The 15059-nt window shown below is 33.5% G+C and overlaps 3 protein-coding genes across 3 annotated transcripts in view; 1 reads left to right on the forward strand and 2 right to left on the reverse strand.

The window, feature by feature from the left end:
- The window catches only part of LOC140044813 (uncharacterized), a 9749-nt gene extending 6593 nt beyond the window's left edge, over positions 1-3156 (forward strand). The window contains exon 7 of the mRNA XM_072089492.1: positions 2764-3156. Within this exon, the coding sequence (XP_071945593.1) occupies positions 2764-3021 (258 nt within the window). The 3' untranslated portion in view covers positions 3022-3156. The remainder of the gene's footprint in view (positions 1-2763) is intronic.
- Positions 3157-4544: 1388 nt separating this feature from the next.
- LOC140044801 (uncharacterized) lies at positions 4545-11886 on the reverse strand. The gene is made up of 9 exons (XM_072089475.1): positions 11417-11886; positions 10921-11140; positions 10189-10518; positions 8382-8699; positions 7629-8036; positions 7050-7245; positions 6286-6521; positions 5408-5641; positions 4545-5138 (listed from the first exon to the last, which is right to left on the reverse strand). The coding sequence occupies exons 1-8, from the start codon at positions 11793-11795 to the stop codon at positions 5488-5490; spliced, it is 2241 nt and encodes a 746-aa protein (XP_071945576.1). The 5' UTR covers positions 11796-11886; the 3' UTR covers positions 4545-5138; positions 5408-5487.
- Positions 11887-12085: 199 nt separating this feature from the next.
- On the reverse strand, positions 12086-15025 carry LOC140044828 (protein C3orf33 homolog). The gene is made up of 5 exons (XM_072089506.1): positions 14924-15025; positions 14540-14599; positions 14242-14383; positions 13719-13873; positions 12086-13558 (listed from the first exon to the last, which is right to left on the reverse strand). The coding sequence occupies exons 1-5, from the start codon at positions 15023-15025 to the stop codon at positions 13310-13312; spliced, it is 708 nt and encodes a 235-aa protein (XP_071945607.1). The 3' UTR covers positions 12086-13309.
- Positions 15026-15059: the final 34 nt, after the last annotated feature.

The following is a 15059-nucleotide window of genomic DNA, read 5'->3' on the forward strand; positions in this document are numbered from 1 at the left end:
CATAATACAATAACACAAGTCCGTTTATACTACGCAAGATAAATAACGACGATAAACAGATATAAGCAACCATTTTCAGCAACAAAATAAAAATTTAAAAACTTTTCATCCTAGAACTATAGAATAACAATTCATAAGTCCGATAAAATGACGTCATGATCAACAACTAAATCAAACAATTTTATTCGTATTAACGTATGACGTAATTTATTTTTAAAATATTATTTTATAGTTTTATTTTTTTTAAACGTTTATTCTATAGTTCTAGGATGACAACTTTCTAAAAATATTTTGTTTTCTGTAAAAAAATAGAAATGTATATATTTAGCGTTCGTTATCGTTCGTGTCCTAGTGGGAACCAATTGCAGAGAAGGATAACAAATAAAAACATTTTCATTATTCTTTCTAATACCTGCTAAAAGTTTTCTGTAGACATTTTTAGTCGCGTGGAAGCGACTCTATAGTTCACTATGTCGGTCGGTCGGTCTGTCTGTCGGTCCGGTATCACTATGCGTTTTATCGCTTTATGACCTTATCTTGATATCAGTTTAATCTAGCTAAGTCAATTTTTCACAGAATATTCCTTATTGCCAGGAATCGATGTGGTTATGTTTTCACGGTGCGCAATAAAAAATTACGCGGTCTACGCACGATTTAACGAAATCACGTTTGTAATCATATCTTAACAACCATGAATCACAATTAAATAAAATTTGGTACTCATAAATTTCAGGGCATAAATCATCATATGGCAATACAATTACGTGCGTAGCGCATGTAACGCATGCGTACGCGCGCTTAAAATTTTCAAAATTTATTTTCGATGAAATAAGAGTACGTTTCAGGCAATTTTAAGCGTTTACAAAATTGCCATGAGTGCGCAGATTTTTGCGTTAAATGTTATTGCGCACTCATTTTGCCCGATTTCTGTTTTCTTGACTTACTTTTCAACTCGAAATTACGTTATACGAGCACGTCAAAAGTGACAGGCTACGCACATGTAAATTAAAAAAATATAAATGTTTTTAAACATTTCAACATTTTTAAACATGTTCAGTAATTTCGGTCAGTATAGTTCACTATGTCGGTCGGTCCGTCTGTCTGTCGGTCTGTCTGTCTGTCGGTCTGTTTGTCTGTCGGTCCGGTATCACTATGCATTGTAGCACGCGACTTAATGGCTGTTGGCATTGTTTAAGGTAATCGTAATATTTTACCCAATTCTCATACCACAATATTTATATTACAGTAATTATCATAAGCATATTCGTTAATACAGCATCGGTCATGTGTGGTGCTTGTATTATGTGATGCTACATTACGGAATTTTCCCATGATAATACTGCAGAAATCCAACGAAGAAATCTGCCGCAGAGTTCCCAAAATAATTACTCCATGAAATTATCACATCCTATATTTTCCTGGAAAATTTCATGGAAAATGACCCTGTTCCTTAGATATTTATCTATTTCCTCGAATGTATGTCAAATACTGTACAATACAGAGATATAAAAGGCAAAGGAAACACCGAACATATGGTCATCACCTATTTATTATTATATAACACCTATATAAATTCCTGTCATTTGATTGGACGAATGTGGGTCACATGGCGTGCAATAGTACGCACTATTCAACGATCGTTAAATAGTACTTTTTGAAACATTTTTGTTTGTTATTTAGATGTTATATAAAACAAATAATGAATGTTTTGTATTCGTTTAATGGTACAAATAATGGCACTTGGTGAATGATGAAAGGTTATATCAACTCGGCTTTGCCTCGTTGATATAACCTTTCATCATTCACCTCGTGCCATTATTTGTACCATTGCACTCATAAACATTCATTATTTGTATAATATTGCTGGATAATATTACTTAATAATATGAACGCATGGTGTATTTTTAGTCGCGTGGAAGCGACTCTATAGTTCACTATGTCGGTCGGTCGGTCTGTCTGTCGGTCTGTCTGTCGGTCTGTCTGTCGGTCTGTCTGTCTGTCTGTCGGTCCGGTATCACTATGCGTTTTATCGCTTTATGACCTTATCTTGATATCAGTTTACTCTAGCTAAGTCAATTTTTCACAGAATATTCCTTATGGCCAGGAATCGATGTGGTTATGTTTTCACGGTGCGCAATAAAACATTACGCGGTCTACGCACGATTTAACGAAATCACGTTTGTAATCATTATCTTAACAACCATGAATCACAATTAAATAAAATTTGGTACTCATAAATTTCAGGGCATAAATCATCATATGGCAATACAATTACGTGCGTAGCGCATGTAATGCATGCGTACGCGCGCTTAAAATTTTAAAAATTTATTTTCGATGAAATAAGAGTACGTTTCAGGCAATTTTAAGCGTTTACAAAATTGCCATGAGTGCGCAGATTTTTGCGCGCGCACTGCGCGTTAAATGTTATTGCGCACTGTTTTTGCCCGATTTCTGTTTTCTTGACTTACTTTTCAACTCGAAATTACGTTATACGAGCACGTCAAAAGTGACAGGCTACGCACGTGTAAATTAAAAAAATATAAATGTTTTTAAACATTTCAACATTTTTAAACATGTTCAGTAATTTCGGTCAGTATAGTTCACTATGTCGGTCGGTCCGTCTGTCTGTCGGTCTGTCTGTCTGTCTGTCTGTCGGTCTGTTTGTCTGTCGGTCCGGTATCACTATGCATTGTAGCACGCGACTTTATGGCTGTTGGCCTTGTTAAATTAAAATTTAGAAAGTTAAATTATGATTATTTGCAGGCTTACAGACAATGGTACTTGATATTTCCACCGATAAAAGATATTTCAACCAATAGTATGAGTGGCCTAAAGGCAGCGTTCTATCGGTTAGAGGGAAATTACTTCATAAAGCATTTTGAGAAGGATACTTGTAGTAGTTATGGATGGGGCAGCTTTACCGTGAATAATGACGTGTATATCATTGAGGGCAACAGCTATGGGGAACCATGTGATTCGCCTAATTCAAACGGCAATTTGAAGATATATAAATGGATATGACGTCATCACGAACGTGGATTCTAGACTATGATATAATCAACCTAATACATTGGGTAAGAGCAGGGTTAGTTAGAAGTCATTAAAACGCAATAATTATTCAAGCTCATGTTTTTGCTTTTCCACATTTTATTTTAGACAATTTTTTCTGAGATACATAAGCTAGATAAATTGTAAGCTATATGTTTCGTATTCGTAACTACTAGTTTACCACTACAATAATAAAAACTTATCTCACCAATGAATATACAGTATACAGATGCACAATATATAAAATGATAAATTACAGGTAAAATGCGTTAACAAATTTTATATTAGGAAAAATACACGGGAAAGTAGTTAACCTTTTGATTACAGCAAAACCAAATTAATTCTCGATAATTATTGTGGTGAAAACATATGTTGACCTAGTTTGTAAATTCTATTCTAATTCAACGTTATCGTAAATTAATTAATAAAGGAATTTTGAACAAAAATACAACAAATCTAGATTATTTCCATATTATATTGCTTACTATAATATAATAGGCCTATTGTATTAGTACCAATACGATGTAGTAACTAATGGTATTTATAACTAAATTCCCTTAAAATAGTATTTATGTAATTCGTTAATTTGTAAGCCGATTTTAAAACATTTGAATATAGGTATTGTAAATACATGTGGAAAGACAATTACGTATACTACCGGTATAGTGTATTGCTAAGTGGGAAATTCATGAATATTGTAAAGATTGTTTCTTAATCTTAATAAGAACATACACGATTTACGACGACAAATACTGGAGGATTTATTCTTGGTTCCCACTAGGACACAACGCAAGGACGTAAAAGCAACGCAAGGACGTAAGCGCAACGCAAGCGTGTTGATCAATTACAAGCGACAGTTTCAATCCATCGCTTACGTTGCATTATGTCCTTGTGTTGCGTCCCTAGAGGGAACCAAGCAAGTTACCCCATAAGACTCTTAACGACACAATCCGATAGTTGGTCCTGGTCCTAAGGTCGTCGCATATTAAGCTCACCGTCAAGACTGGTTACACAAAAGGATGAATTTCGTCTTAAAATGTGTTACTACCAGTATAAAAGCATTGTGTAATTAAAGTCAGATTATGCCATATTATGTACAATTTTGTTTCAAGGTGTTCATAGTAGTCAAGAAAATAGCCGTCATGTACTAGAGTTAAGTTAAAAATAATGATCATTATAAAGATTTTCCAAAATACAATATTGATGTCAGCTGTCAGTCTGTAGTTATTTCGAGGCTTTTTGATGTCTGGGAGTTTACACGTTCAAGTAGTACACGTATGAAACGCCATATGTGCAAAAATATTTATCTTTTCACTATAAGTCAAAACTCCGACTGGAACACATACTAGCCTGATAGGTCAGCTGGACCCCGCAACCAATGCTAAACAATTGCATCAGCAGTTTACTGTAGCTATGCAGAATTTACTCCTTATAAGTAGGCTAAATCAAATTCCTAGGTAAAGCAATTCACCTGATTTCAAATGAACTAATCTACTTCCGCCACTATCAAATGCATAAGAATAAATCCGAGATATACATCTCGCCTAAATGGATCCATTGTAGTGAGGTTTTTATTAATCCGTGTACAAATACACCATATATAATATATACGGTAAGTTTATTTTATTATGCCTACATTGGAATGTACATTCCCAAGAGGATGGGCATAGGCCTACTCTCATCTAAGTGCTACATTTTAATTTATCCTGTGTGCAGGATCAATTGCAAGATGCAGACGCCCAAGTAGGCAGGCTTACAATACTTACGTACGAATAGTAATTAAATACTCCGGGTACAATTGATCTCTTCTGTAATCGCTGCATTTAGCTATTTTATTAGTATACTTGGTTCCAGCTTCCTTTACCAGCATACGAACACGAAACAGTTGTTGAATATCTGTTGAAGAATGTTGCGATTCTGCCATACACTTAGAAGCGCTTTTTTTAAAACTGATCGGTGGTATTTTTGGATGACTGATATCAAAATTTTGTTGGCAGATTGTGGTTACATCCCTCTCTACTGTTGAAAACCAAATAATAATTTCTTTCAAATCCCTGTCTTCGAGTTCAGCCCTCATTTGAGTGCGTTTTCTAGAAAGAAATGCAAGTATTATAATATTGGCCTGTACGGTTTAAAAAAAATGTCAACCCGAGAAATACATCGAAATGCTTACAGATATGCCTCTTTGTACGAGAATCATGATTGTTTGCACTTTAAAGAACTTAGTACATCTTTCGGGACGGATAGGAGGTTACCCTGGTGTACTACCGTAGCACACACACCATAGAATTGGCAGCACTGACATGACTTGACCCTTATTTGAGAAGAATGTAGTTGAAAAGTCTAAATTCTTACATACTTGTAAAAGTCTTCCCATAATTCAAAATTGTGAATCCGTTGAACCTTCAAATCTTTCTTTGGAATCGCATCCAGTTCTTGTTAAATACTATAATATTCGTCAGTATCTTGTCCGACCTCAACTAAGCAAACATCTTTATTCAACTCACTGAAGCAGTTATTCCAGGTGGAAGGGAACTTTAGCATTCGATCCTTAATACCGATCTTCGGATTTGCCATCACCCTTATTCGTTGCCTGAAAAAAAAAACGATAAAACAGTAGGGCGATAACGATCGACGATAAAAGATAAATATGCATTTTTCTTACATAAAACAAAAGAATTCAAAACATTTTTCATCCTAGAACTATAGGATTATCATCTTTGCTGCCTTTGATGAAAAGAATATTTCCACACGTCCAATCAAATGAAGTCATGATTAGTAAGAGCAATAATATTGTGACAATACAACGATTTCATTGTTTTTATTGATCATGACGTCATTTGATTAGATTTAAAAAAATATTATTTTTATCAAATACAGCATAAATGATTATCCTATAGTTCTAGAACTAAAAATGTTCTAATTTCTTTTGTTTTATGATAGAAAAATGTATGTTTATCTATTTATCGTCGATCGTTATCTAAATGGGCCTTAATTGTGTTGACCGATTCCTTTATATTAAATGATGATAAATACATCGATCGCATTGCTTCGTATTTAATACTATCACCGGGCGGTTTAGAATTTGTTCTGTGATTGTGGTGTTTGTATATTAAACTAGTATTATACATTTTGTTACAGAATCTAAAATAATAATCTAAAATATGTTGTATCAAATCTATCGTACAAAAATTAGATAATCTAATAATAATCTAACAATAATAATAATAATAATACATTTTCGATTTCCAGTTCTTGTTGTAAACCTCTACGTCACTTGAAGTCACTAGTTGGTGAGGGCGTCGTCGAACAATTCGTTTCTTTCCGTGAATTTGATTGGTCTGTTTCATTTCTTTAAAGTCGATAACATACTGATGATGTTTAAAAATTGTAAACTTCACAGTAGATTCTCGTTTTCCGGCTAAGAAATATTGATAGCATTCTTCAAGATCATCACTGCCAATCTCCGACTCCTTAGTAATAAAAACAACATTAAGAAATTTAGCTGAGCGAGATTTTAGTAGTTAGCAATCTGCAAATAGCCACAGAGGTCGCGCTATTTACTATTTCAGCCAATATTAAAGATAGATAACTCGAGATTTTAACAAGTTTTTAAATACCCATGGTTTGTTGGTAACTATTACAGTAACTAAAGTGCATGGCGATAACTTCAACATTGACGACGTCATCGTGCAAACAAACATATAAAGCAAGTAATATAAGCCAACTTGGTATTTTAGTTGTATAATACCTAACATCTGCAGTTGTTGTTATGTAACAAATGTATAACACATCAATAATGTATATTGTTCAAATAAATTATTATTTGCTAAATAATGCGCATGAATCTATTGTTAGCGTTACACTATCGGAAAGAGAGCTATTATTATAATTTCGAATGTCCAGTAAATTATAGCTCCAACTTCCGGGGGGATAATGAGTGATAGGTAGTTATACTGGAAATACAATATTGCATATATTAAGTTTAAATAAAATATAACCTCTTTTGTATAGGGAATCCATTTATTGTCGTCATCTTTCCAATACCAGATCCAATTGGTTGTAAATGGTACGCTGTTTGTTGTGAATACACTTTCTCTTGTTGACAGTCGACGAACAAGGCAATATCCAATCATCATGTCATCAAACTTTAGTTTTGCCGTGTCTCGACCTTTTTGTTTATCAACAAATCGGTCGCTTTAATGAAAAAATATTTCATTATCATTATTATACATACTAATTGTATTGTATATTCTACAGTTGCCTTCATGTAATTAAGTCAGCGTGGTCTGTTGTACCCCTATAGCAACTTTAGTCATTATTTTTAAAAACAATCATGCAGAGCTTCTAATCCAAAGCTCAGAAATGATATTCAGTGCTTTAAAATGTTAAAAGTAGCTACAAATGGAAAGTCAATCCTATCAGAAGAATTATTGAAAATAGGCTATATAAAACTATCGGCGAAGTGCTAAGAGCCCAGCTAAGAGTAGAACAACAAATCTCTAACTGCCTCGCTTTTCTTTTGTTACCACCATTATTGTCAATAATTAGGTGAATAAAAATAAGTGAAGTAACTTTACCAGTCTTTAAGATTGGTAGACGACTTTCCTGGTTTGCAGTATTCTGTTTCGATGATAACCTGTTCGTCCTGCCGAAACGATGTCCATTTCGAGCCTTCAGCAAACTGCCACATGTACGGCAGGCTGTGATGGATTTTGTCACAGAACTTCCCAGAATAGCAGTGTCCTCGGATGAAATAAGAGCATATCTCAGATTTACGAATCTCGTCAGATGATGCAGTGCATTCGTCCTCTTCGCTCTCTGCCACTTCTATATCTAATTCATTTCTGACGTCATATAGAACCGATTCAGGATCCTGATCCGTATCTATTCCCACTCTATCTAAGACATCTTCGCAATTCTCGCCCAGTATGTCATGGTTTAACTTGCAATCTTCGCCGTATTTGCATTTTCCTTCCATGTGAAACCTTTTGTACAAAGCATAGCTTAATTTATTTCTGCCTAAGATATACACATTATTACAGGTAGAAGCATCTTCAAGAACTAAGCACCTGTATAAAGTTATGGGGAAAGAAAGGACCAAGTACATTTGAAGCTTACGATTGCTTAATCTGATCACAATACAAGGTTTCCGACTGGCAAAGCGACAAGAATGTGTGTATAAGGTATGGGATTAACATTATTTTTTATAGTATTAGGTATATAGCGTTTTTAGAAATCCTACTACATTGAGCAAGTATGTTCATCTAATTAGCAAACCAACTTCGAAATTGATTTGGGAGTAAAAAAATAGGCAAACACAAGCCTCGTACCTGCAAAAGTGTAAGTATTGACACTGATCTGCGTTACAAGTTGTTGCCATTTTGTTGTAAAAAACACATATGTCCAGTGTTTTTCTTCCAGCAGCCTTTTTCTGTACATGAGCATGTTGAGTTGTTGCCGTGTATTCGTCCTCGTCGCTTTCTGTCACCTCTATATCCAATCGACTTCTAACTTCACAAAGAATCGATTCAGGATCCTGTTCCGTATCTATAGCAAATTTATCTAGGACAACTTCACAATTCTCGCCCAGTATGTCATGGTTGAATTTACAATCTTCGCCGTACTTGCATTTGCCTTGCATGTGGAACCTTTTGTATAAAACATAGTGTTATTCTAATACATTATTTATATTTATTTAAATTCCAGTGTTTGACGAGTATACCTTTAAGAAGGAGTAAAACTTAATTAAGGGGTGGTTTATCTTAAAAGCGTAAACGTATTGTTTGTCATTTATAGTTTCCTTCCTCTTTTGCTGTCGATCCGAACCGAAATCGGGTTTGTGTGAATCTGACCAATCAGTTTGTGTGAATCTGATGAAAATAAGAAAATTAGATTACACTAGAGGGTGAGCGCGCTTCGCTCACTCCCCCTCTAGAAAGTGTAGACGATGGTTCTCGGAATTATATTTTCTTCTTGTATGTTTTCTATCGGTTACCATAATTGAAAATGCTTGACATTCGTAAAACTAAACTACTCTGTTTTACAGTGTCTTAGATGATTAATAACATTTTAAAGTATAGTGTTTATTGTTTGTTAGGGCCCTTATAGGGCGAAGGTCGGGAGGCGGAGTTCAATTGAGGGAGGTGCTTATTCGAGGGATATGTTACATTTTTTAGTTTTAATAATATGGTAACATTTCTAATCAAATAAAATTCTCTAATATATATGAAAAGTGGTAAAAAAGAATAACAAATGCTTGGTAAATTGTAGATAACAGTGCGATGAATTCTACTACAAATAATATATTTGGGGTTATTATTCAAAGTGATGTTTTATTTTTATTGGAGAGGCGTTTATTCAAATAAATACTATCCTAATAATTAATACATTATTTATTAACATCTTTTGAAACTAACTTCCGTGACAGATCGGGCCGTTTCGGCCCAAAGAAAGAAGACATTACGGCTTGCAACATGGGCAGACATCTCGGTCCTAACGGGACACAGATAGCCTACAGTTATTCCTGTCATCTTACTCAATAAAACTTGGCTATCGGGATTTCACTCGATTTTAAACAAAATATTTTATCATCAAATCTCCCTATGTAATTTTATAATACTATTCCCCACAATATATTCCGATTCTTTATGGCGTATATTTAATTTGATCGCGGTCCGTTTCTAAAATAAACTGAAATGGCTATAGCCACTAATGGCCAACTTAAACTCCAGTCCTACTATCGTTTTTTTTCTTCCGTCTTCCAAAGGGACACTGTATTGATTGATGGAAAGTGCCTGTTTTCAGTCACCTTTAGGGTCAAATCTATTATTTCAACTGCTCCCTTGTGTATAAAAGAGAGAAAATAGTTGAAACCAGGTAAACTTATCGTGAACCCGGAAATTACTTTGAAATTGAGTTGAAAATCTACTGTTGAAATCATAAATTTGGTTAAAAAACTCTTTATAATATCTTCCAAATATGGAACAATAGCGTCGAACTGAAAACTAATGTTATCAAATCTACGTTTCGCGGTACATCTGAGATAGATAAGGTAGGTATCCAAGGCGGAGATTTATACCAAAGTTTGCATTGTGCTCGCCTATATGTCAGAATTAACAATAATTTATATATAGATACCTGCAGAAGTGTAAGTATTTACACTGATATTTATCTCTACAACTAGTTGCCCCTTTGTTGTAAAACCCACATACGTCCAGTTTTCCTCTTTCAGTTTCCTTCTTCTGTAAGTGAGCATGTTGAGTCTCGTCTGTTGATGCCGTACATTCGTCCTCTTCGCTGTCTGTCACCTCTATACCTAATCGACTCCTAACTTCACAAAGAATCGATTCAAGAGGCTTCTTCGTGTCTACTCCAACTCTAGCTAAGACAACTTCACAATTCTCGCCCAGTATGTCATGGTTTAATTTGCAACCTTCGTCGTATTTGCATTTTCCTTGCATGTACAACCTTTCAGACAAAACATGCATTTCATTTATACATAAATTATTTCATTTTATTTGATCTCATCCCATAATTTATTTCAGTTATAATTTTATTTTTATGAAAATGTTTATTAGAGAGAAAGAGTTAAACGGTTATTATTAAGCCTTCTATGCACCATTGTAGTCGGTCCGTTTACTTCCTTTATCCCTGATTCGTAAAAAATACGTGATAGTAAATACATTTGTATAATTTGTAATATATTTAAATTGTACGCAGTCTTCAATAAAACAGCTATAATAAGAGAATAGATATTCACAGTCATGATGCAACTTCATGTGTAACTTCGTGTGTTCTTACTTAAACATTTAAAAGTCTAGTTGTTGATTTTATAGGATTAGGCGACATAGAGTAGGCATACATACATACCTGCAGAAATGTAAGTATTGACACCGAACCTTATCTTTACATGTTTTTTTTGTGTCGTAAAATTCGCATAAGTCTAGTTTTCTTGCAAACTTCTCTTGTAAGCGACTATACAGATTCGTTGGCTTAACATCATCTAGAAACAGTCTTTTCACAATTGGTAAGTTGTGCTTAGAATATATGTCATGTGGGAACTTGCACGGATTTTTGCTGCATACTCCCACTGAAATAAAGCAAATTAAGGTAGATTTTTTTTTTCATTATTCATAAAAGTAAGATAACACAGAATTTAGCTTTATTGGAGTTTTCCGGAACAATAAAATTAATTCAAATAATAGCCCCTAGTAGGCTATAAAATATTTTCCCCCTTTTTGTCCATGCCGTTTACGGTCTATATCCTTATTAATCCTTTAGAGACTCGGATAAAGCATCGCGTGCGGCACACACATAAGTGGTAATACATACGTAACATATCCTACCTGAATTATCCTACACTTACCTCCAGATATAAAATATTTGCATAGATGTATGGCCTCACAATTTCCGCCGTTACTGCAAATTTGCTTTTTTGTATTAAACATCTCTGTGCATAATTCAACATTAAATAGAACTGTGCACATATTCATTCCGCCGTTACAATTGACTTGCACAAGGCCTGGGTAATCCATGAATAAATTTCGAAGGTGGCAGCCATTTATCCGAATTCTCCTTTGATGAAGCAACCCGACGATGAGATCATCTATACTCATCGGTCTGTTAATCGAGCATAGGACGTGCATTACTGAACGTAGAATATTGATTTCCATCTCAGTTGGACCCAATTTTACGGGGAAAACTGCGGCGAGTTGTGGTGGACATTTCTTCCTCCTACCAGCCATGATGATGATACAGTATGTCTACAACTTACAATTGTTGACGCCCGGCCCCCTAGTACGTTATTGTTGTTGACAATTTGTTGCCGATTCTGGAAATTCCGTACAACTGAGAATTAGGGGAATCCCCGAAGACTAAATTACAGTGCGCCCTCAACTACAAATGTCAAAACAAATTTATTGTAATGACATTTGTTACAGTTGAGAGTATTTAAGCTCAGGTACAGGCATGAATTTTAAATATAATATTTGGTTAATTGTACATAAATCAAATATTTGTAACAGAAATCAAGACAAAAAAACATGAATTTCTCTTAATATGGTCAAATACAAAATTTGGCCAAATTCTTCCATAAAAACCAGGAAGACTTTTTTTCAGTAGTTAGGTAGTTAACCTAATGTAATAACATGTCCTTGTCAGGTGACTCCCGGCCCTAGACGGTGAAAAAAGGTGATGGATATACGATGGATAATTTTTGCTATAGCATGAAAATAAAAATCTGAAGTTGAATAAAAATATCAGAAATGTAATATTCAAGTTATATTACCTATATTTAGTCATCTGATAACTTTTTTACCACACTGTTTATTTTTCATAGCTTTTTAAAATGCCTCTCTATTTACAAAATTTGTGTATAAAAGAATAGAGATTTTACTGTGTAATTTGAACTATCCCCCCACTGATAAGAAAGTGCTTATTTTTAACAAGCTTGTGTAACACAAATAAAATCCCAAAAATTATGAAACATAGGGGAAACTATAGATCGATAATTATTGGAATGTATGATCAATAGAAATGTTTTGCCCGCACATGGCCTTTAAAATACAATGCAAATTATTGGGTGAATCCATAAAAGATCAGGAGGGGTGTTTTTTTGTTTTTTTTTATATTCAATTTAATAAATACATTTAGAAAATATATTTTAATGTCCAAAATTACCCTTCTTAACACTTTAATGTTAATGTTGTGAAAAAAACTCCTTGGATAGTAATAAAATAAACTTTAAAGATTTTAAAAGATTAAAGATATTGTCCCCCTAAAAAAATATATATATTTTTTTTTTAATATGCCATTTTACTTTCACATAATAGTTTGACGAAAAATTTGATAAAAAAACAAATTATTTACCTGAAAAAATGTAATTTAAAGCAAAACATTCTTTCAATTGTCAGACAATGGTTTTTGGTTAGAATTAAATGTTTCATTTGTCTTTTTGTAAGTGAACTAATTATTTCTTTTAGGGTTTTTTTTTATTACAGAAGTGAATATATTAAAACTACAAAATGGCCTATTTAAATTCTGATTTTATTAATCTTCATTTTTCATGTTTTTGGGGCACAATGCATCTTTAAACAATCTTAAATCTCTTTAATCTTTTATACAATACAAATTTATTAGGATACTATACACTGTTTTATGGAATGTTCAACGTATGATGTATTTTATTAATTGTTCACTTATAAGCCAGAAGAGTGTGATTAAATAAATAAATAAAAAAAAAAAGTATTTCATATAAAGTTCAAGAACCTTTTTTAAAAATATTAAAAATGTTTCTAAATGCTTTTCCAACGATAGAGCTAGTAAAGTAACTTGTTTCTTCTCCTTTCCATAGCCCTTTTCTCTTTTTTTCGGCATACATTTCAGCTTGTAAAAGCCTTTGCATAAGTCTCAATGTAAAGGCATCACTCGAGTGTCCCATTAGCGGTACTACTTTGCCATAACCACGATGTAAAATTTCTTCATTTAGATTGAAGACTTTGAACATTGACTAAAATGTAAAGTCAAAAAGAAAATAATGAATAGGATGATAGGTCAAAAGAGATGAAATATGAATCCAAGAATTTCACTCACCCCTTTCTCAACATTTTAGATTTTTAAAATTTTTTTTTATATAATCAATCAGTAATTAATTCAGTAAAATATCTTACTTTCCTGGTGGATACAGTGCAGTTAATTCCATCATGACCTTTGAACTGGATCAACCTAAACCATACTTGTTTTTTAAGTGCCTGCTCTTCCAGGAATTGAACACCCTCTTTGTTGTATTCTACACCAGCTAAATGAATCTTGAGAGGCTTAGGAACTGCAATAGAAAATAGCAATATTAACATGACAGTATAATAGTCTATGGAAAATGTAAGATTTATATTATTGTTTTAGACCCCATATCGGCCATTCAACTGTTATAGTGATTTAATAGATGCACTGATTACGTTAATAATAATTCATGATGATCAAATAAAGATTGAAATGTCAAATCATGGCATCCCTCTCAGATCGTACTGTATACAGTGTATTTGTTAGTATGGGGAAAACCCTCGATTAGCAAAATAATTTTTTTTTTGCTCCAATTTACCATTGGTGAATAAAGAATAATAGAAAATAATTTGTAAATAACATTTTTTAAGTTTAAATGAGATACAGACAAGATAGGATAGTAATCATCTTTACCTGTTGATTTTGTTAATGAAATAATTGGTTTGTGGTCAACCAAAAGGTGATCATTATGAACTGACTGCACTTGACCTCTCAACTTAAAATGTTTTTGAATAAATTCATTAGGAACTTGAGAAACACAGGTAAAACGCTTGTGCTGTTGAAGAAAAACCAAAATATTCAACATTCAAGTTTGTAAAATGACGTATCAAAAATGTTTAATGATGAAACAATGACAAGACAATGTATTTTGTAATGTAGAACAATATGATGATGAGCAAAAATTCAATACAGAAGAGAAATAGATACCTACTACTCTTATACTGTATAATATAACACAAATTCCAATTCCACCACAAAAATATATTGAATACTGAAAATAGAAGGAGGTGGTTATTTATATTACACTAAAATAAAAAAGTATGTGTACTGTAGACATTGTGTGAGTTAGCTAGCTACTACCAGGCCTACACTACAGTATATTACTACTAGGCCCGGGCTAGAAACTACTAGCTAGGCGCGCCTAGCCTAGTTAGTAGGCCCTCCTCTAGCTAGTAGGCCTAGGGCGGCCTAGGTAGGCCTAGTACTAGTAGGCTAGTAGTAGGCTACACTACATAACATATGATAATTCTGATATACTGTACTACTATTGCCAGACTAGTAGGTAAAATAACTGAATCAAAATAATATAAAATACATTAATAGTTGTAATATGTTTGTCTATAAAAAGTGATAATCTATGGAGAAAATCGTTCCCATCGTATTCGTTTGCTCCTCCTCTACCTCCGTGTGGTGACATTATTGTATTTATTTTGTTAGTGTTTTTCCAGACG

The sequence above is a fragment of the Antedon mediterranea genome, chromosome 3 (genome assembly GCF_964355755.1).
Source record: "Antedon mediterranea chromosome 3, ecAntMedi1.1, whole genome shotgun sequence".
In the NCBI taxonomy this organism is placed as follows: domain Eukaryota; kingdom Metazoa; phylum Echinodermata; class Crinoidea; order Comatulida; family Antedonidae; genus Antedon; species Antedon mediterranea.

What these genes read in the sequence shown, in the direction of transcription:
- LOC140044801 (XM_072089475.1), bottom strand. Translation starts at nt 11,795, where the DNA reads ATGGCTGGTAGGAGGAAGAAATGTCCACCACAACTCGCCGCAGTTTTC. An exon ending in AAATACTTACACTTCTGCAG is followed by an intron (nt 8,700 to 10,188) that starts GTATCTATATAT and finishes TTTATACAAAAG; the next exon opens with GTTCCACATGCAAGGCAAAT. An exon ending in TCTACCAATCTTAAAGACTG is followed by an intron (nt 7,246 to 7,628) that starts GTAAAGTTACTT and finishes TTTTCATTAAAG; the next exon opens with CGACCGATTTGTTGATAAAC.
- LOC140044828 (XM_072089506.1), bottom strand. Translation starts at nt 15,025, where the DNA reads ATGTCACCACACGGAGGTAGAGGAGGAGCAAACGAATACGATGGGAAC. An exon ending in AACATATTACAACTATTAAT is followed by an intron (nt 14,600 to 14,923) that starts GTATTTTATATT and finishes TTCTATTTTCAG; the next exon opens with TATTCAATATATTTTTGTGG. An exon ending in TTCATTAACAAAATCAACAG is followed by an intron (nt 13,874 to 14,241) that starts GTAAAGATGATT and finishes TTTCTATTGCAG; the next exon opens with TTCCTAAGCCTCTCAAGATT.